Below are 20,478 nucleotides of genomic sequence, written 5' to 3'. Positions count from 1 at the left end.
ATAATTGGAAATGTTTAAGCAAAAAAAGAAAAACTTATTTGTTGAAGAGTGACGAATTTTAAGATGAAAAATGAAAATTTATTAAGATAATAATAAAACTTATTTGTATTAATAATTAATTTTTTATTTTGTATAAGTAAAATATTGTTTAGAATAATATTTACTTAAAAAATTATATAATAAGTAGAAAGTCAAAGTATTATTATGCAAAAAAATTTATGTAATAATAAACAAAAAAATTTTTTTTTAATTATTTTTCTCTGTTATTTTTTGAATTTCTCCATCGTATTTTCAACAAAATTCCCTGTTTATTTGTTAAAATATTTGCTGTAGGATCATATTTAAGTTTCTTCGTCATTTTAGAGTCCAAAATTACTTCATAATCCGATAATAAAGCTATCAAACCAACTTTAGTTTGTGTATAAGCAAATTTCATACCTAAATAAAAAAGAAGATAAAATAAAATTAATTTTATTACTAATAAATATTTGAATTCAATGCTTACCAATACATTTTCGTGGTCCAGCACCGAATGGCAAATAAGTACAAGAATCTTTAAATTTTTTATTCTTATCCAAAAATCTACTTGGATCATATTCTTCAGAGTTTGGATAATACTCAGCATCATGATGGATAGCATGAATAGGAATCAATACCTTCAAACCTTTCTCAATTTTCACATTCGTTCCCGGGATTAAATAATCTTTATTACACACTCGTGGGACTACACCAACTGGTGGATGTTTCCTTAGTGTTTCTACAATTAAATACAATCATTTCAATACTTATTAATTATCAATAATTAAGATTACTGTCCCGACTAAAAAAATAAAATTTCCATCAGGAACAATTGGAACATTGACTTTAAATAAGATAAAATGCTTCCAGAAATTTTAATATTTTTTTTACCTTTTATAACACAATCTAAATATTCCATTTCACTCATTGCTTCATAAGATAATTCTCCATATTTATTAATTGTATCTTTAATTTCATTATAAACTTTCTGTTGAATATGAGGATTAGCAGCGAGTTCGTACATGGTGAAGCTCATTGTTGTAGAAGATGTTTCAAAACCAGCAAGAAGAAATACGTAAGCTTGGGCAGCAATGATATCATCATCAATTACTACAATAATAATATCAATAATACATTCATTAATTAAATGATTAAAAAAAATTATCTTAAGTAATAATTACCAATGTCATCATGCTCTTGATAATCTTTATCATCAATCACTTCCGTTTTGCTTTCATTTTTATTTATTCTTTTATCATCTTTCAATTGAATAAGTAATTGCATTATGTCATGACGAATGTAGTTATTTGTTTCTCGATATTGGATCATATTTTGTACTAAATTGAAAAAATAAGCACTGACCTGTAGCAGATATTAACAAACAATTAAACTGAAATTCAATTTTGAAAAATTAATAAGTAAATGAATGAATATAAAATGTTACTTCTTCTGGATTTAAACTCATTCCAAAGTATTTAAAAACTCCTGGTAGATACCAACGAATCGATCTTTTAAAACTCATTATCCAAGAAGGATCAAGGATTCTTTTACACATCATTCTGAATTCCGAATCACTGTTTTGAATTGAATTAGTTTCTAATCCGAAACAACATGTGCTGATTACATCTGTAGCAAATTTAGCTGCTAAATCACGCATTTCTACTGTTTCATTGCTGTCAGCATATTTAATAACAAATTTCTGTAATAATTATTATGATTATTATAAATCAAAAAGGTAAAATGATAAGTGAAAAAAATATAAACCTTAAATTTCTCAGATGATTCAGCCATCAACGGAAACATTTGTTTTAATTTGCCAGAAGTGAATGCTGGAGTAAGTTTTGATCGTAAGATTCGCCATTTATGTCCAGTAAGATTGATTAAATTAGCACTTAGTGGATCTGTTTCTTCATTTATGACAATGCCTCGGCCTGAAACAAATTTAATTCATCAGTGGTTTGAATAACATTGAAACAATAGGGTAAATATAGCAGTGGTCAGTTAAGTCTAGAAGATAAACAATCATCCTTTGGATCATTGTCAAATTTTTTTGCAGGTAAAGGTAAGTTAAAATGATATAAATAAATTGAAACAATGGAATTTTTGTTTATTACAGTCAATCATGGTGTTCAACTAATAATTGATGTTTCATTTCAGGTTTAGTGGATCAAGATGTAAAATAGCACAACTCTATCACCATCCCACTCTACCTTTTATTGTTAACTTCAACAAGTCAGGTGCTATATTAATTGCAGTCCTATATTTTATAGCCTTATTTAGCAGCACAACATTTTTTCAAGTTTAATAATCATTAAATTAAACCTTTAAACAGCTCTGTGGAGACTCTAGAATAATTTTACCTGCGTAAAGTTTGACAATGAGCCATTTATTGCAAGAATTGAATGTTTTTCTTCAATAAACTAGACCTTACTTCAAAGAATAAAAAATGTATTAAAGTATTTTATGGCTTTAACCATTTGTCCATGTTCTAGATGATGGTTATCTATCCCGAGTCAAAAAATTGGGACTCGTTTTATCTTGAAGTAAACTATTTAGACTGACTTTGGTCTGATTTAAACATTCTTTTATTCTAAATGTCTCAATTAGTCTTCATAATCCTATTTACATCGAATCTTCACTAGTCTCATTTTATCCTAAATATTTTCAATCATATTAAATTGATTTTATTCTCAATGTTTTCGATCGTACTATCTTCATTTTGTATTCATTTAACATGTCTTTACCTTAAATGTTTTATTTAGTTCTCATAAGCCTTTATTAACCAAATCCCACTTAGTCTCAGATAGGCCTCAATGTTTCTTGTCACACCAGCCTTTTTTTAAACTCATTTTGCTTACTCAATAAAGTCCCAATAACGTTTCATGTATCTCATTCTGTCCTCATTTAATGGACCAAACAATTTTCAAACAGAACTCATTTTTTCCTCAATAACAACAAAATGAGACTTTTTTGAGGACAAAGTGAGATTTTTAAAAAATCTAAACTTCTCAAAAGTCTCAAATTGTCTTAATAATGGAAAACCGCGGATAAAATAAGACTTTTTAGTCCTATAGTCTCAAATATATATTGAAATTCGATTAAAGACTAATTGAAGACAAAATGAGTCCCAATTTTTTGACTCGGGATTGGTCTAGTTGAACTCTACTGTGTTATCAGAAGAAAAAAAAAAGAAAATACTTACTTTGAAAACAGTCAAAATTTTTTAGCATCACCAACTTGATAAGATTAGGATCTCTTAGAATAAGAGCAGGACTTCTGAGTTCAAAAATTCCTACATATGGAAATCCATGATAGCTTTGATAAATTTCCCGAATTCTTTCAGCAATAGTCATTTTTAATAATGTTGAATCCTTGGTATTACCAAAAATGAGAGAAGGTTTTGGTCCAGGTACATTTCTGACTTTCCAATAATTATAATTACAAATTAAATAATAATAAACAACAACACTGATGGTTAGAATTATAAGAATTATAATTAAAAACATTGTTTAGATAAAAAATATTTTGAATTAATTTAAAGCTTTATTTTTTTCACACAATTTTGTTGCTAGATTTTAGCAAACTGATGTAAGTCTAGAGCAGCTAGAGAAATGACTTTCTTTCAGTACATGATATTTTTGCTTTCCCAGTGGAAAGTTACACTACTGGTTCGACGATTAATTTAATCAATTTTTCTACAAACTAGATATAAAAATAAAATAGTCTAACATTTATTATCAATGAAGGAAATGATATATTTTTCTAAGAAATTATTTGACATAAATAAAAATTGATATCTCATTAAATCATACATGATAATGAAAATATCAGTCTGCACAAAATCGTTATCACTTTTAAACAATCGGCAAGTCATCATCTTGTATATAATCAATCAACAGAGATACAAATAATTCATTTTCAAATTGAATCATGTCTTTCACAGATACAACGTTTATATTCATTGTTATCACAACATTATCCATTGTCTCGTTAATAAACGGTCAAATATTTACGAATAATTATCATAGTAATAATAATAGTTATGATATTTATAATTTAACACGTCATGTTGATATTGTTGATATAATAAATGGAGTACAGAAGACAAAGTTTAATGTTTTGGCAACGGATAATTTTAAAAGTGTTCAAAAATTGGTCGCATCAACAGCTGATAATGAGTGCAATCAACAATTGGACCTTTTTAAGGCTGGCATCATGAAAAAGGAATTTTGGGCTCTAAAAAGTATGATAGTTAGAAAATATTTATTTTAAAATGATTTTATTTATTATTTATTTTATTTTATTATTTTATTTTATTTTAAAATGATATTGAAAAGTTAAAATAAATTTATTTAAATCATTTCTACATAATATTCATTAAGGTATTTCGATCGACTTAGGTTATCTTTCAAGTATCAAGTGAAGTATTCATCACAAATGTATTTACACTGTGTAATTTTTTTTTACAAAAATTTAAACAATTGTTTTCGAATTAATAGACAGACTTTTATATTAAAAAAAACCTGTTAAAAATTTTACGTAATGATCTTGAAGAAAATGTCCAGCTCTGCAGCAATACCATACTGCTTTCTCATTTAAGCATATAAATTTTGTGAAAGAATATATAGAGGATCAGGATCAAACTTTGAACCTGCAGATTGAGTGCAGAAATGGATATATAAAGTCAGATTTTTAATCGAAATGCCTTAAGTAAATAAAAAGAGGCTGGTAGTCAGAGTTTGGTTATTTAAACATTTTATCTAAAAAGTAGATAATAATATGATGATAATAATGAGTCTACTGGTGTTGATTTGTAATTGGTTGTAATAGTGTTGGATGCATCATCGAAGATTCCAGCAGGAATACTCAATGGATTTAGCAAAGATCTAGGAATGTATGACGAATGTTTATCTATTCAAGAAGTTAAAGATAATTTTACTATACGTGGGCGTCAGTGCATGTATAAACCTTCTATTGGATTACCAGGATTAGCACAAATACCATTCCAGTTATCTTTATCAGTTTGTGTACCGTCTATTTGCACTCCTGAACAAGTTAAAGAATTCTTAGAATCAATTCTCAAATCAATGAAAATTTATTTATCACCATTTGTCAATACTTCTGCTATTCAGATTCAATCGGTATCTTGTATATCAATTGAACCCAAGCCTTGGAGTACAGGAGGAATAATTACTTTGTTAGTAAAAAAAAATTATACTATTTTTTTTGGAACGAAGTTCTTTATGGGATGTTATGGGAACAGGTGCTTGGTAGCAAAAACCGTTTATTACAAAAAAGCATTAAGTAGCTATCTCTCTTCCTCTAGACTCACTGCTTGCAGAGAAAGAGAGAGAGAGAAAGTAATCCATCTACTCGCACATCTCATTTTTTATTAAATAACTTGAAAACAATGCATTGGAGATCGAGACATGGTGTGTATGATTTTTAGAGAATTTTACGAGGAAAAGAATGAGACCAGTGTGGATTTTTTGCAATCAATAGTTTTCAAGTTATTTAATTTTTAATGAAAAAAAAGCCATGTGATTTAATAAACTGCGGCATGTAATGAACTGAAAAAATTTTTCTTTTTTTATATCACTGATACATATATTTATAAACAATGGTGAATTTATTGAAAAAAATAAGATAATATTTATACGCAAATTATTATTATCTTTTGCAAAATACCTTGATCAAAATTTATAAATGAAATATTTGTCGAATAGCGTAAAGAACTTCGTTCCTACCCGGTGTCCTATATAATAATAACACCATACAGCTTATTTTATTTTACCTTTATCATATTTATTTGTATTGTATTTTTTTGTAGGTCAATATTAGGAATTTTCATCGGCTTCTTGACCATTTGTACCATCAATGATATTTTAATGAGATCAAATATTATACAAAAGACTGACAATGTAATAATGAATGGTCTAGCACAATTTTCTTTTTATTCAAATAGTCTGAGGATACTTAGTACCAAAACACCCAAGGGTACATTACCATCGATAGCTGGATTACGATTTTTCAGCATGGCTTGGGTTGTTTTGGGACACAATTATGTTATGCCATTTGCTGGAAGTATTATAAATTTGGTTGATATTGGAGAGGTACAATGTTTTGTGATAATTAATTTAGTTAAAGTTTGTGTAATTTATTTATAATTAATTATTTATTCTTCAGTGGGTTCATTCATGGGACGCAGTGTATATTCTTATAGCTCCATTTGCAGTTGACTCTTTTTTTGTTATGAGTGGATTTCTAACAGCCTACTTATTCCTCAAGGAAATGAGCAGTGGACATAAGTTTAATATTATTACTTACTACATACATCGTTATTTAAGGTATAAATGTTGATTATTTTTAGTATGTTTGATTGTTATTCTTCCAGACTCCATGGGTCTTAATAAATAATTATTCATTCAATTAATTGTTCAACTCAATCGATCTATTTTTCCTTGATGTTAGAAAAGACTTGACTCGAAAGTAATCAATACATTGGATCCAATAAAAAAATGATAACAAACCAACACTCTAGACAATTCTATCCAAAATCATTCAGATGCCGTGAAAAAGTTATCACGACTATTCGAAATTTCGATTTCAATGATCAAAAGAAATCTTTCTTGTTCACAGTGTAGAGTTGAATTATTAATTAGGAATTTTAATTAGGTGCTAAGACTTTGGAGTGTTCAATAGAATGTGATTTAAAAAAAAGTCTTAAAATCCACTTATAATATCCTGTTGGTATGCCATACAATCATTGTACACTACCTAGTTCTGTCTAGTATCCTGTACAACCATGACACAATGGTCTAAACATTGCTTTGTAAATGAAAGTAATGATAAAATCAATTAGAATGATTTCTTAAACTCTCCTAAAGCTTGAAGGCATTGGAGATACTCTGTACCAATTGTCAACTTTTAACAACAGTAATTTTAGTTCTAAAAACAATCTCGTAATCTAAGACATCATAACAAACCAACACTCTAGACAATTCTATCTAAAATAATTCAGATGCAATGACTAATTAAAAAAAATCTTTCTTGTTCACAATTAATTTTATCCTCAATGCATAATCAACCTTTTTTCAAAAACCTATAAATTAATATCTTTTTCATCCATTTCAGATTGACACCAGCTCTAGGAATATTAATATTATTAACAATATATATTTTTCCACACTTCGGAAGTGGTGCTCTTTGGGACGAAAATATAAGTAGCCAATCGGAAATATGCTCCAAGAGTTGGTGGAGACTTCTCTTGTACATACAAAATTATTCCGCGGCAGAAACTATGGTAAAAAAGAATTCAAAAATAATAATAATCAATCTTTTCATGAACATAATGATTATAGGGATGTTTAGGTCACACGTGGTATTTATCAGTTGACATGCATTTCTTTTGGTTGTCTCCAATCATTTTATATCCACTAGCAAAGAGACCTAAAATTGGTCTGTATATTTTATCAAGCTTCATAGTGGCTTCTTTTATTGTCCCTGCTGTGATTGCCAATATGAATAAATACTCTGCAGCATTATATCCTACTGAGTAAAATCATTTTTCATATTTCTATCAATTTAAATCTATTAATTTAAATTAATTCTTATTCATCAGTTTACTTGATAATTTTCAGCCTACAGCAGCTACAAGATATGATGATTAATTTCTACGTCACCAGTCATACGAGAGCTGGACCATGGCTACTGGGTGTTTTCTGCGGTTACAAGCTTCATACTACCAAAGGAACTTATTGCAAAGTAATAAAGTGTACGATTTTTAATTTATATTCAAGGTGTTCTCTAAATATAACTAATGGAAATATTTTTCAGAAATTCATTATTCTAGGATGGATCCTAGCAGTTTTAGCATTTGCATTTTGTTTCTTTACATTGAGGATTTTTCAACATCCAGACTATAAATATGATATTTATTGGGAAACTTTTTATGCTGGTTGTTCTAGACATATTTGGGCTTTTGGAGTTTGTTGGATTATTTATACATCAGCTATTGGATATGGAGGTGATAGTTTATTTAGATTAGATCTTTATAGATTTGATGAGATCTTGTTTGATCTGATTATTTTGATTATCAGATCTCACCAGATTTTATCAGATCTTATTAGATCTCTGTATTCCTGGAGAAAGATGAAATGGATCTACACAGATCTACATTTTTCAGATCTACTTAAATCTTATTTGGATTGATTTATGTATACCTAGTAAGATTGCCAGGGAAAAAATAAAATAGATCTACACAGATCGACATTTTTTAGATCTAATTTAATCTACTTATATCTAAAAAACTAAAGAAAATTTGATCTAAGTAAATCTATATAAATAGTGATCTAGTGAGATCACTGTACATCTACACAAATTACTGTATGTCTATGGAGATCTCCATTGATCTCGATGATAAGGAAAATTTAATACATCTACAGAGATCACAGAAGATCTAAAATGATTAAAACAGATGTATACAGAACAAAGTAGATCTAATTGTGCCAAAAAATAGATCTACGTTGATCAATGTAGATCTATTTTATTTTTCCCTGGATTAAATCTATTTTGGATTGATTTTTTTATACCTATCCCGGGAAAAAATAAAGTAGATCTACTCTGTTTTGTGTACATCTATTCTGGTCACTCTAGATCTTCTGTGATCTCTGTAGATGTATTAAACTTTTTTTATCATCGAGATTAATGAAGATCTTCATAGACACACAGTAATTTGTGTAGATACACAGTAACCTCACTAGATCACTATTTATATAGATTTTAGTGATCTATATAGATTTATATAGATCACTATGTATATAGATTTACTTAGATCAAATTTTCTTTAGTTTCTCAGATATAAGAAGAACAAATTAGATCCAAAAAATGGCAAAAATGTGGATCTGTGTAGATCTATTTTATTTTTTCCCGGGTAGTAAGATTAGGGTATAGAAAAATTTAATGCATCTCTAAAGATCACCGATGATCTATGAAGATCAAAGCAGATGTACACAGAATAAAGTAGATCTAATTGTACCAAAAAATAGATCTGAGCAGATCTATACAGATCTATGTTATTTGTTCATGGACTGTTATAATTAAATAAAAAACTATTTTTCTTCTTTATTTTCCAGGAATTATCAAAAACATATTATCATTTTCAATATTCCTACCTTTCAGTAGGATATCATATTGTATTTATTTGATTCATTTCATCAATGAAGCCATGAAGGCAAGTGCTACAAGGGTACCAGGATATTTTTCAGATTTTCAAATGGTATTTAATTTATTCTTTAAATAATAAATTCATTTAAACAGTTAATTCATGATTTTTTTCTTTTAAATACTTTTTAGATCAACATATTTTTTAGTGATTTTGTGCTAAATATATTAGCAGCATTCGTTTTCACACTTTGTTTTGAATCACCTTTTTTAGTGTTAGAAAAAATGATATTAAAGGGTAATAAACAAAGACAAAGTGCGAATATTATTCAAAATGAAGGAATGAAAAATAGTAGTGTGGAAAATGGAACTGATAATTATGCATTCAAGGAAGATGAGGCATCACACAGTAATGATTTACTTCAGAAGTTGGATGACAAAAATGACAATAAAAGTTAATGACTCCTACTTTCAGGGTGAGATTAAATTTAGTTTTGTGATAAATTAAGAATTATTGATTGTAAAATATTTATCAGTTGAGATTTTTTATTGATATTGTAAGATAATGGCACGACAAATGAATAAAAAGATCAAAAGTTTATTAAAAATGACAGGAAAGATTTAATCATTAAGAAAAACGTCTGATGTGCTTTAATTTTAGTCGTCAATTGAACATGAACAAATCAGTCAAGCGTTACTAACAACAAATTCCGTTGATTGTCTGTCAAGATATAGATGGAGACATACAATTATTTTACAATATAATTATTTCGAAATATTTATAAAACATGAATTAACTGTAAAATTATTTAGGAACTGGTGCTAGGGGGAATAATTTCTCCCACTCTTCCATTCTATCTTGATAAAGCCCACGTTTCATGGTCATTTCACTATCAATTTCCATGTAAGCTTTATTTTCTGGGGTCAAAGGTGTCCAAGATACACCAGCGAATTCTTTTTTATCCTGAGGAATCGGCTGTCCAGTGTAAGCAAAGTTAGCCCACATTGATGTCATCTTCTCGACCATGGGGACTTCAGGTGCATTGGAGTCAAAGAAAGGAAAGAGTGCTTTGATGAAGAATAAATACTGCAGATCATCCTGATGACAAACTCCTAAAAGAGAACAGGATGATTATTATTATTTTGATCCAATGAACGATGAAGATTCAATCTAAAAAAGATATTACCAAGTGCAGTTTTGTTAGACCAAGTGAAATAGCTGAAGCGACCTTGATAAGCAAACTTGTAGTAATAAACCGGTTGGTTAGAATATTGACTGATCAGGTTTGCCAGTCTGTGTACTCCAAAAATAACAGCGCCATCAGAATTGAGCTGAAGAGATATAATATTATCATATTAGAAGATATTTGAAAAAATGAATTCAAGATATGCCAACCTGTCCAAGACGCTGAATATTTTTCAAAGAAACTGGTTCATCATTTAAATAAAACCGTTTGAATTCTCTACTTATTTCAAGAGATCTGGGGGTATCACGTTCGTATCCAGCGATAAATGGAGCTAGTTGTGTCCAATTAGCAGAATAATTATCAAATATTGATGTGTTCCCCTTTTCAGCTTGTTCAATAGCACCTGAAATAATGATCCAGCTATGAGAAGATGAGAAGATTTATTATAAGATATAAATTATGAGTCTTACCAGCAAGAAAACCAGCAAACTCATCTTTAGTTACTCCAACAATAAGTGGAACTTGGGCAAACTTCCTTTGTCTAATTAGATCAACAGGTTGTGCTGGTAAAAATCGTTCAAGACCAGGAAGATCTGGTTCTACAACTGGTCTCCATTGTAATCCAAGATACCCATTAGATTCAGCAAACATGGATAAAGTGTCAGCAATCTCTTGAGCTGGTTTAGTTTTCAAACAATCAATAATTGCTTTACTGGATTCAGTAGAGCAGTTGAGAAAACGTGCTTGCTTTTCAGCAAGATGTTTCTGATGAGATGGTGCATCAGTCTGGAATATTATAGCTCCACTCATGGAGATAACTCGGTGGAAAAGACCTTGAGACATTGGAGATACTAAGTGAGCTGAGACACACCAAGCTCCAGCGCTGTATCCAGTGATGGTGACGGAGTTTGGATCACCTCCGAATGATGCAATGTTGTCTCGAATGAATCGCAGAGCTATAACTTGGTCTTTGAGACCTAGGTTACCTGGAGCATATTCATCTCCAGTGCTCATGAAACCTAGAGATGCTAGTCGGTAATTTACAGTCACCAGGACGATGTCTTTATCTAGGAAATATTCAGGTCCCCACATCAGACTTTGTCCAGAAGAGACGACAAAAGCTCCGGGATGAATGAAGACTATCACTGGCTTCAATATGCTATTGCGAGTAGGGAGCTAATAATGTGACGAATTAATCGAAAAACAATGTAGTGAAGTATTGAACTATGAATTCGTTTATTGAATATAATAATTTTAATTTATTACTTGGGTTGTGTAGATATTCAATCGCAGGCAATCTTCAGACATTGGATCATTTCTGTTAGGATCTTTAGGTTGGGGACACATAGGACCTTCTTGGGTAGCATCAAATGTCACAGTCCAAGGCTTAACTGGAACTGGTGTCTATCAAGAAAAAACAATGATATCCAATTATATTGGTAGATATTACAAAACAATTCATTCGCTTACCTTGAATCTAAGATCATCAACTGGAGGTTCAGCATACCTAACACCCCGGAAAGCATAAATCTTCCTTCCTAGTCTTGATGTCATTTCAGATCCCCGAACCCGACCGAGATCACAGCTAACGTTGACCTCGACAGTTTCATTGTGATGTGTAGCATTGATGCTATCAATACCACAACTCAATAACAATCCACAAATTAAAATAACAAATGTTCTCATTCTGATACGATGTAGCCACTGTGACTCAACTCACACGACTGACCAAGAACTAGTTCGTCGCTGATCTTATATTCTTCCTAAATGAGGAAACAATTGCAGAATTTCCAAGTAGATTCCAAGAACTGTTGAATTATACAATGATAGCATTTAGAAAAATAGTAAATCATTGCTTGAAGTTATCTAGTGTATTGTAAAATAAGAAATAATAATAACTCGAAAATTAACTATAAAACATTCAAAACGTTTATTAGATCGATAAAAAACTCTTGATGACAGGGGAAATGCTGGTCAGCTCAAGTTTCAGTCAGAAACTGAATACAGACAAGTCAGTTGTGCGTTGCAATAAACAAATTCATCGACTTTTAATATAAAAATAAAATACATAGTCATATATTTTACAATGTCTATTATATAACAAAGGAAATAGTACATTGTTAACCAAAGAAGCAGAGTATGATTTCCTGACCCAGGTGTAAAATTGCATCATGAGCAGAAGGCAAGGGTGGCAATCACCTGGATGTTTTTTTATTTATTTTACACCCAGGTCAGAATATCATACTTTTCTCCCTTGGTTAAGAATGTACTACTTAGGACATGTTTTTAATACATAAAAAGCTTCCAATTACTCCAATACTCATCAGTTGAGATTATTTATTAACATAATTATCATAAACTTATTTAGGAACTGGTGCTAGGGGGAATAATTTCTCCCACTCTTCCATTCTATCTTGATAAAGCCCACGTTTCATGGTCATTTCACTATCAATTTCCATGTAAGCTTTATTTTCTGGGGTCAAAGGTGTCCAAGATACACCAGCGAATTCTTTTTTATCCTGAGGAATCGGCTGTCCAGTGTAAGCAAAGTTAGCCCACATTGATGTCATCTTCTCGACCATGGGGACTTCAGGTGCATTGGAGTCAAAGAAAGGAAAGAGTGCTTTGATGAAGAATAAATACTGCAGATCATCATGATGGCAAACTCCTAAAAAAGAAAAGATTCAACAGGATTTCTTGATGACACACAAGATAACTAATTGAACAGAATAAAAAAAATTACCAAATGCTGTTTTGTTAGAATAAGTATAAAAACTAAAACGGCCTTGATAAGTAAACTTGTAATAATAAACCGGTTGACTAGAATATTGGCTGATCAGGTTTGCTAATCTGTGTACACTAAAAATGATAGCGCTGTCGGCATAAAGCTGAAAAAATATGAATCATCATCATAATGTAAATACTTGAAAAAAAAGAAAGAAAATAGAATTAATAAACTGCGTACCTGCTCGACACCTTTGATATTCTTCAAAGAAACTGGTTCATCATTTAAATAGAATCGTTTGAATTCTCTACTTATTTCAAGAGATCTTGGAGTATCGCGATCATAAGCAAAACTGATTGGAGCTATTTTAGTCCAATTAGCAGTGTATTCTTCAAATATTGCTGTATTTCCTTTTTCACCTTCTTCAATAGCACCTACGATGAAAAGACTCATTTAGGAAAATATTATTATCAACAAACGTCTTCATCTTACCAGCAAGAACACCACCAAACTCATCCTTGGTTACTCCAGTAATGAATGGAACTTGGGCAAACTTCCTTTGTCTGATCAAATCAACCGGTTGTGCTGGCATGAATCGTTCAAGGCCAGGAAGATCTGGTTCTACAACTGGTCTCCAGATTAAAATAGGATCTCCATACCACTCAGCAAATTTAGATAGGGTATTAGCAATCTCTTGAGCTGGTTTAGTTTTCAAACAATCAATAATTGCTTTACTGGATTCAGTAGAGCAGTTGAGGAAACGTGCTTGCTTTTCGGCAAGATGTTTCTGATGAGATGGTAAATAAGTCTGGAATGTTATAGCTCCACTCATGGAGATAGCTCGGTGAAAAAGACCTTGGGACATTGGAGATACTAAGTGAGCTGAGACACTCCAAGCTCCAGCGCTGTATCCAGTGATGGTGACAGAGTTTGGATCACCTCCGAATGATGCAATGTTGTCTCGAATGAATCGCAGAGCTATAACTTGGTCTTTGAGACCTAGGTTACCTGGAGCATATTCATCTCCAGTGCTCATGAAACCTAGAGATGCTAGTCGGTAATTCACAGTCACCAGGACGATGTCTTTGTCTAGGAAATACTCAGGTCCCCACATCAGACTTTGTCCAGAGTAGACATAGAAACCTCCAGGATGGAAGAAAACTACCACTGGTTTCAGTGGACCTCTTCGAGTTGGTATCTGATAGATCATAATAAATTAAAATGGATGCTTCAAATTCATCTATTGAATATAATAATTTTAATTTATTACTTGGGTTGTGTAGATATTCAATCGCAGGCAATCTTCAGACATTGGATCATTTCTGTTAGGATCTTTAGGTTGGGGACACATAGGACCTTCTTGGGTAGCATCAAATGTCACAGTCCAAGGCTTAACTGGAACTGGTGTCTATCAAGAAAAAACAATGATATCCAATCATATTGGTAGATATTACAAAATAATTCATTCGCTTACCTTGAATCTAAGATCATCAACTGGAGGTTCAGCATACCTAACACCCCGGAAAGCATAAATCTTCCTTCCTAGTCTTGATGTCATTTCAGATCCCCGAACCCGACCGAGATCACAGCTAACGTTGACCTCGACAGTTTCATTGTGATGTGTAGCATTGATGCTATCAATACCACAACTCAATAACAATCCACAAATTAAAATAACAAATGTTTTCATTCTGATACGATGTAGCCACTGTGACTCAGCTCACACGACTGACCAAGAACTAGTTCGTCGCTGATCTTATATTCTTCCTAAAGGAGGAAACATTTGCAGAATTTCCAAGCAGATTCCAAGAACCAAGTATTTTAACAGTTAGAATGTATCAATAATTAGTCTTATCAGAATGCGATTATATAATTCTTAAATAACAACACAAAATATCAAACGTTTATCTAATTATACCACTCTAGCATTTGAATGAATACAAAACACTAGTTGATCGTAGCTTAATGATTCATATCATCCGATAAAAAAACATTATTTTATTTATTATTATATTCCGATCAATTATGCAATTTATTATTAATTCTTTTTTGTCTCCTATTTCCTTTAAGGAAAGTCATATAAATTACAAAACAATTCTCGTATCGACTTCATTATTTTAAACTATAAATCATTGTTTTTCTTTATCTACTGCTCTACTAACTCATCTCCATTTACAAAATAGAAAAAAAAATGTTTCAATATTTTTAATACAAATTTATCTAACAATTGATAATTTTTTCTTCAAAGAATAAAAATTAAAAAGTAGATTAATTAATTTATTCATTCTTAATCTAAAATAATCAACTTAGAACCAGATTTAAAATGAATTGTATAATATTCGAATCAATTTTAAAAAACACTTGTTCCTATATTCTATCAATAATTATCACGTTTAACAATGCTCCAGATAAAATTCAATTTGCAAAGAAATATAAAATGTAGTCATAAGTATTGTTCGCAAAAATATTTAATTACATACAAAAATACAATAAAAATAAAAAAATATAGATTTTTAAATAATTAGTCAGAATTAATTATTCAATGGAGAATGTAAAAAAAGAATGATTACTACCTGGTAGCAACAGTCAAAAATGTCCTTTAAATGACACTCTAATTCCAATTGCCAAATTATCAATTTTATTAATGAATTTAATTACTTATTATTTTTGAATAATTAATTGTGATAATACTTATAAAATTAAAAAGAACACAATTGAATTTAATATTATTATTTTAGATTAAATTAGTAATTATATCATTTAATCCTTACACCTCTGATGACCTTGAAATTTTAGGATGTTGTAGAAGTAATTAAGTTAATTAATTTAATATGCATAAATAGGGCGCAGAAAACATATCTTTAGATAGTTTTTTTTTAGGTTGAAAATTCTAATAAAGACACTGATTCCCTTCTATAATATTTGTTTTAGAATAACTTTGTTCAATGACAATGACATCACCATTAAATGATTAAAAATCAGTTCTAAATATTTATTTAAATATTTTTCAAAAAGAAATGAAATCTCGCGTTTAGTAATTAAATAAATGTATTATGTAAATTTACAATGATTTAATCTCATTATTTTTTATCTTAAAATTAAAGATTAATTAATTTATCATTTTTAATATCATGCAACAACTTTATACTCCATCCTAGCTATTACACCAGGTTTAAACTAAAAAGGAGTAATTGTTTAGATGTCTTTTTTAATAATTTATGACATCACATTATCATAAAAAAAGTTTATTAAAAATACATAATAACTATCTTAAAATTACAAAAACGTTGTAAATGATTTAAAAATTCAAAAGTATTAAGTCAATTGTAAATTTCTTTCACTTTCTTGTACTGTGATCATTTTTTTAATCTATCATTATAATTAATATTAATATTAATACTTCAATAAAAAATTTTATCGGTATTTACAAAAAAAAAAACATAAAAATAATCTAGGATTTGTTAACAAGATTTGATTTTAACAATTGGACGGATTGTGAGATTCTATCTTATGAATAACTTTTTCATATAAAAAGAATATTTATAAATATGTTTGTTTTAAAAAAAATCTATCTACTTAGCATCATAACTAGAAAGAATGTTACAATTATATTAATTAGTGAAAAAGCAATTTCACTAGCTCCGGCATTACAGTCAACAATTCTTCTAGCTCTCATAAAATCTGAACCCAAATATCTGCTGTATTCACGTTCTTCAGGTGGAATAACCACCAACTGTTGAGCAGCATCTTGAAAAATGAGATCTGTATATGGTGGATTACTGTAGAACATACTAAAGCTGAACTCATCTGTTTCTTTTCTTCCATAAAATTGTTGTGCATAAATAAATAAGTTAATATAAGCATTAATTTCTGTCTCATTATATCCTTCATAATTTCCTCTAGCTACAATAGCATTAGCTTTAACTTTTCCCAAATTGCAATCACGGTATTGATACGTGGCTTTACGAGTTCCATCAGGACATAAAAGTTGAAAATCTTTAGTAAAAGTATTTCTAGCCCATGTCTCTTTACGTTTTCCATCAGTGATTTCAAATACTGTGGTATGTTTGACAAAGGCAACATCACCACCGCCTTCAACAAGACACCTGATGGCACCAGTATGACCATAGAAGTCTTCAGTAGCATCACGACGACAATATCGATTGCTAACACCATGACAAAGACCACACATATTTTCATATGGAATACCAACATTATATTCAATGCTATGAGCACCTGGAATGCAAGATTTCATAAAATATTCAGCTGCTGCGCGAATTGAATCACATCCATAACCACGTATCCATCCATTTGATAATAAATAAGCCATTGGGTAGACCCAACCAGCGGCAGTGTTGATTCCTGTATGGCAACTATTTTTATTTTTTAAATAAGTTATGTCTGTTGAGTTATCGTTCTCTTTTGCTACTGCTACCACATAGTATTCTGGAGTTAGAAGATTGTACATTTCAGCCATGAAAGGTATTAAATTGTAAAATAGACCTGCTGTATAAACATCACTGGTATCTAGTACAGCTACATCTGCTTGACTGAAAGCAATCAAAAATATTTTGCGTAAACATCATAGTAATAATATTCAGATACTTTATTATAATTAAAAGTTTCTCTTTAAAATACTTACCCATCTCGGATAGCTTGCATACAATTTATTTGAGTGTATCCCATGAAACAAGAAAGCTCTGGCTTCAAAAGTTGAGCTTTTAAAGCAACCTAAAAAATAATAATAACATTGAAAAATTGTTTCTTTGTTCAACTTAAAAATGTTTTTGTTATTTTAATAAACTTTTATTTATTTTTAAGGAAGTATCGGAGGTACAGAAAAAATCAAAACTTTTATCGACAGTAAATATGTAAAGTAGGGTTAAGAAAAATATGAATTATATTTTTTTTGGGTCTGTAAAAAATGGTTAAAACAGTAAAAATGCCATTTATATTAAACTTGAAGCATTTTTTTCTTCATAAATCAGTTATTTTAACTATTAAGTATCGAAAGAAATAACCAAAATATTTAAAACAACAAATTGTTTAATTTTTCACATAATGGCTGAACTATTTTATAGATTTAATATATTTTAATTAAACTTGTTTATATTAATAACGAATCTATTAAATGTTGCTTTTCACAAACATGGCGTAAATATTCCAATTTAAAACTACCAATCCTACCATTTGACCTTGAGAACCTTTTTGATGTGTCTTACATCCAATTTATTTATGGCATAAAAAAAAATTAATATTCATCATTTGTGATAACCTCCCATACCTCCTTAATCATTTCTTGAGTTATTATTTTACAGCATTATATTTTACCTTCATCTTTTCGCATTTATCCTTTTCCGGTGTTGAAGTGACACAAAGTTTCATTCTTCCAACAGGACAATCCCTAACTCCCATTATAGCCTCCATTGAATGTCCTAAATAATGTTTATACGTCTGATCTTTATCTCCAATAGGAACAAAATCTCTAGCGGCATCAGAGAACAGTAAATTATGTCTAGATCCATATTTTGGTACAGATTCAAATATGTCAAAGACCTCCAAAGGTTGAACTGATGGTGGATTTGATGGATCATAGGCCGAATATTCTCGATCACGATCATAATAAGTATTATTTGATTCATGATTCCACTGATTATTATAATTATAATTTTCATTATAATTGTAATTATTATTATTATTGTTATTATTCTCATTGCCATCAAAGCTTCTATCATACGATTCTCTATCATTATTTCTCTCTTGTGTATGACCTCGATTAAAGTCATCAGTTCCGTTGAAGTTGATTGGCGTTTTGCTGAACAATTTAACAGCTTTTCCTAAAAACTTTTGATACAAAACTCGATTTTCAACTTTAGTTGCCGATGACACAACAACAGCACGTGATGGAATTCTTCCCCAATTACAGTCTTGATAATCATCGATATTTCGTCTTCGAGATCCATCTGGACAAAATAGCTCAAAGTCATTTTTAGAAATAGAATTAAAATCAAAACTCATTGATGTCATTTCCTGAACTGTTGTATGAACTAAAAAAGCTATTTCTCCAGCTTCTACAAGGCACTTAAAGGCACCTTCATAGTCAGCATAAGGATCTTTATTGGTACAAATACCTCCAGGAATGTCTCCAATGCAAAGTTTACATAACTGATCTGAATTATCTCCTAAAGGATTATACCGATCAACTAGAGAATTCACAGCGCAAGATGGTCCGAAGAATTCTATCGCTGATTTGACGTGATTATTACAGTCAATCACTTCTAATCCACCTCTTGTCATCAGAGTATGAATTGGAACAACCCATCCAGCTAAGGTACCAACACCAGCAAAGCATGCTTTTCGTCCACGTAATTGATGTAATGATGTTACATCTAATAGTGTGTTGTTTTTAATAACAGCAACAGCATACTGATAGTTTACACCAGTTGTATAAATCTCTTGCATTATTGGAATTAAACTATGATATCTTCCTGCCACAAAGACTTCACCAGCATCAAGAGTTGTCATGTGGGCTTTCTCTTGATCCAAAAGAACCATACATTCATCCTTGTTGAAAGCTTGGTGACACTGAAGACTGATGTAGTAACGACCAAATTGAGATATCTCACGGTCAATAGCCTGTACAAATGCTTTACATTTTTCTTGCTCCTCTGGAGAAACTGTACACCATATTGCCGTGTGATTTTGGCTTGTGTATACAGGCTCAGTATTTTTGTTATAATTGTAATTATAATTAGTGTTATAATATTGTGCTGAAACTAAAAAAAAGGAAATTAATAAAATCCTAACCTATTATTTAATTTTTTAATTAATTAAATATTTGTATATTTATAAATAAAATTTAAATGAATTAATAATGATTAAAAAATAAAAGATCAGTCAGTGAATGATTCAGAATTTAATACAACCTATGCCACACCCATCCATATTAAGATCAAAATTAAATATTACTTATTTTATTTCAAATTCATCATACATTGATTTTAATAAAGATAATTAAATTAATCATTTAATTACTTTTTTTACAAGTTTTAAGATACTTTCTATGTATATTTATTGCATTTTTAATGCAAAAAATGTACAAAAATTAATTATTTACCTGTTACTCTCTGACATAAAACTATCAGAGTAATAAATTTTATTAAACAAAACATTTTATCCACACAAGCCATTTTTTTTTTCTTTAATTATTTGAATATAAATAAAATAACTTTCACATCTGATTGTTTATCAACAAACTGGATAAAATATTAATTATTTATTTTATTGACATCTAATTGAAAATAATAATTATTGTATGACTTGTCAACGGGCGTCACCAGTCCGATGATGAGGGCGCTGCAATCGCTCAACACGAACTATACTAAA

General features: G+C 30.0%; 5 protein-coding genes across 5 annotated transcripts; 1 reads left to right on the top strand and 4 right to left on the bottom strand.

The window, feature by feature from the left end:
• Positions 1 to 268: 268 nt before the first annotated feature.
• On the bottom strand, positions 269 to 3,714 carry LOC118073787 (cytochrome P450 6B5-like; the record flags this gene model as incomplete). Its single annotated transcript, XM_035094495.1, has 7 exons — positions 3,221 to 3,714; positions 1,783 to 1,949; positions 1,463 to 1,717; positions 1,200 to 1,380; positions 910 to 1,128; positions 506 to 757; positions 269 to 438 (listed from the first exon to the last, which is right to left on the bottom strand). Coding segments are annotated over exons 1-7 (1,548 nt in total), but the record flags the coding sequence as incomplete, so codon positions are not given.
• A 225-nt stretch (positions 3,715 to 3,939) lies between these two features.
• LOC118073806 (nose resistant to fluoxetine protein 6-like) lies at positions 3,940 to 9,791 on the top strand. Its single transcript, XM_035094520.1, has 10 exons — positions 3,940 to 4,261; positions 4,849 to 5,215; positions 5,849 to 6,131; positions 6,205 to 6,365; positions 7,153 to 7,321; positions 7,380 to 7,573; positions 7,659 to 7,782; positions 7,855 to 8,044; positions 9,153 to 9,295; positions 9,373 to 9,791. Exons 1-10 carry the CDS (start codon positions 3,949 to 3,951, stop codon positions 9,637 to 9,639), a joined length of 2,211 nt encoding a protein of 736 aa, XP_034950411.1. The 5' UTR covers positions 3,940 to 3,948; the 3' UTR covers positions 9,640 to 9,791.
• LOC118073808 (esterase FE4-like) lies at positions 9,759 to 12,105 on the bottom strand. The gene is made up of 6 exons (XM_035094523.1): positions 11,838 to 12,105; positions 11,634 to 11,771; positions 10,838 to 11,543; positions 10,577 to 10,770; positions 10,368 to 10,512; positions 9,759 to 10,293 (listed from the first exon to the last, which is right to left on the bottom strand). Exons 1-6 carry the CDS (start codon positions 12,051 to 12,053, stop codon positions 9,986 to 9,988), a joined length of 1,707 nt encoding a protein of 568 aa, XP_034950414.1. The 5' UTR covers positions 12,054 to 12,105; the 3' UTR covers positions 9,759 to 9,985.
• Positions 12,106 to 12,386: 281 nt separating this feature from the next.
• On the bottom strand, positions 12,387 to 14,834 carry LOC118073807 (esterase E4-like). The gene is made up of 6 exons (XM_035094522.1): positions 14,567 to 14,834; positions 14,363 to 14,500; positions 13,585 to 14,290; positions 13,333 to 13,526; positions 13,111 to 13,255; positions 12,387 to 13,035 (listed from the first exon to the last, which is right to left on the bottom strand). Exons 1-6 carry the CDS (start codon positions 14,780 to 14,782, stop codon positions 12,728 to 12,730), a joined length of 1,707 nt encoding a protein of 568 aa, XP_034950413.1. The 5' UTR covers positions 14,783 to 14,834; the 3' UTR covers positions 12,387 to 12,727.
• A 1,614-nt stretch (positions 14,835 to 16,448) lies between these two features.
• On the bottom strand, positions 16,449 to 20,453 carry Tsf2 (transferrin 2). Its single transcript, XM_035094498.1, has 4 exons — positions 20,210 to 20,453; positions 18,424 to 19,868; positions 17,735 to 17,823; positions 16,449 to 17,642 (listed from the first exon to the last, which is right to left on the bottom strand). The coding sequence occupies exons 1-4, from the start codon at positions 20,280 to 20,282 to the stop codon at positions 16,661 to 16,663; spliced, it is 2,589 nt and encodes an 862-aa protein (XP_034950389.1). The 5' UTR covers positions 20,283 to 20,453; the 3' UTR covers positions 16,449 to 16,660.
• Positions 20,454 to 20,478: the final 25 nt, after the last annotated feature.

The sequence above is a fragment of the Chelonus insularis genome, unplaced genomic scaffold (genome assembly GCF_013357705.1).
Source record: "Chelonus insularis isolate UGA/USDA-ARS -01 unplaced genomic scaffold, ASM1335770v1 scaffold_367_pilon, whole genome shotgun sequence".
NCBI classification, from domain to species: domain Eukaryota; kingdom Metazoa; phylum Arthropoda; class Insecta; order Hymenoptera; family Braconidae; genus Chelonus; species Chelonus insularis.
The sequence above is the reverse complement of the archived record's forward strand: the minus strand, read 5'-3'. Positions and strand labels throughout refer to the sequence as shown.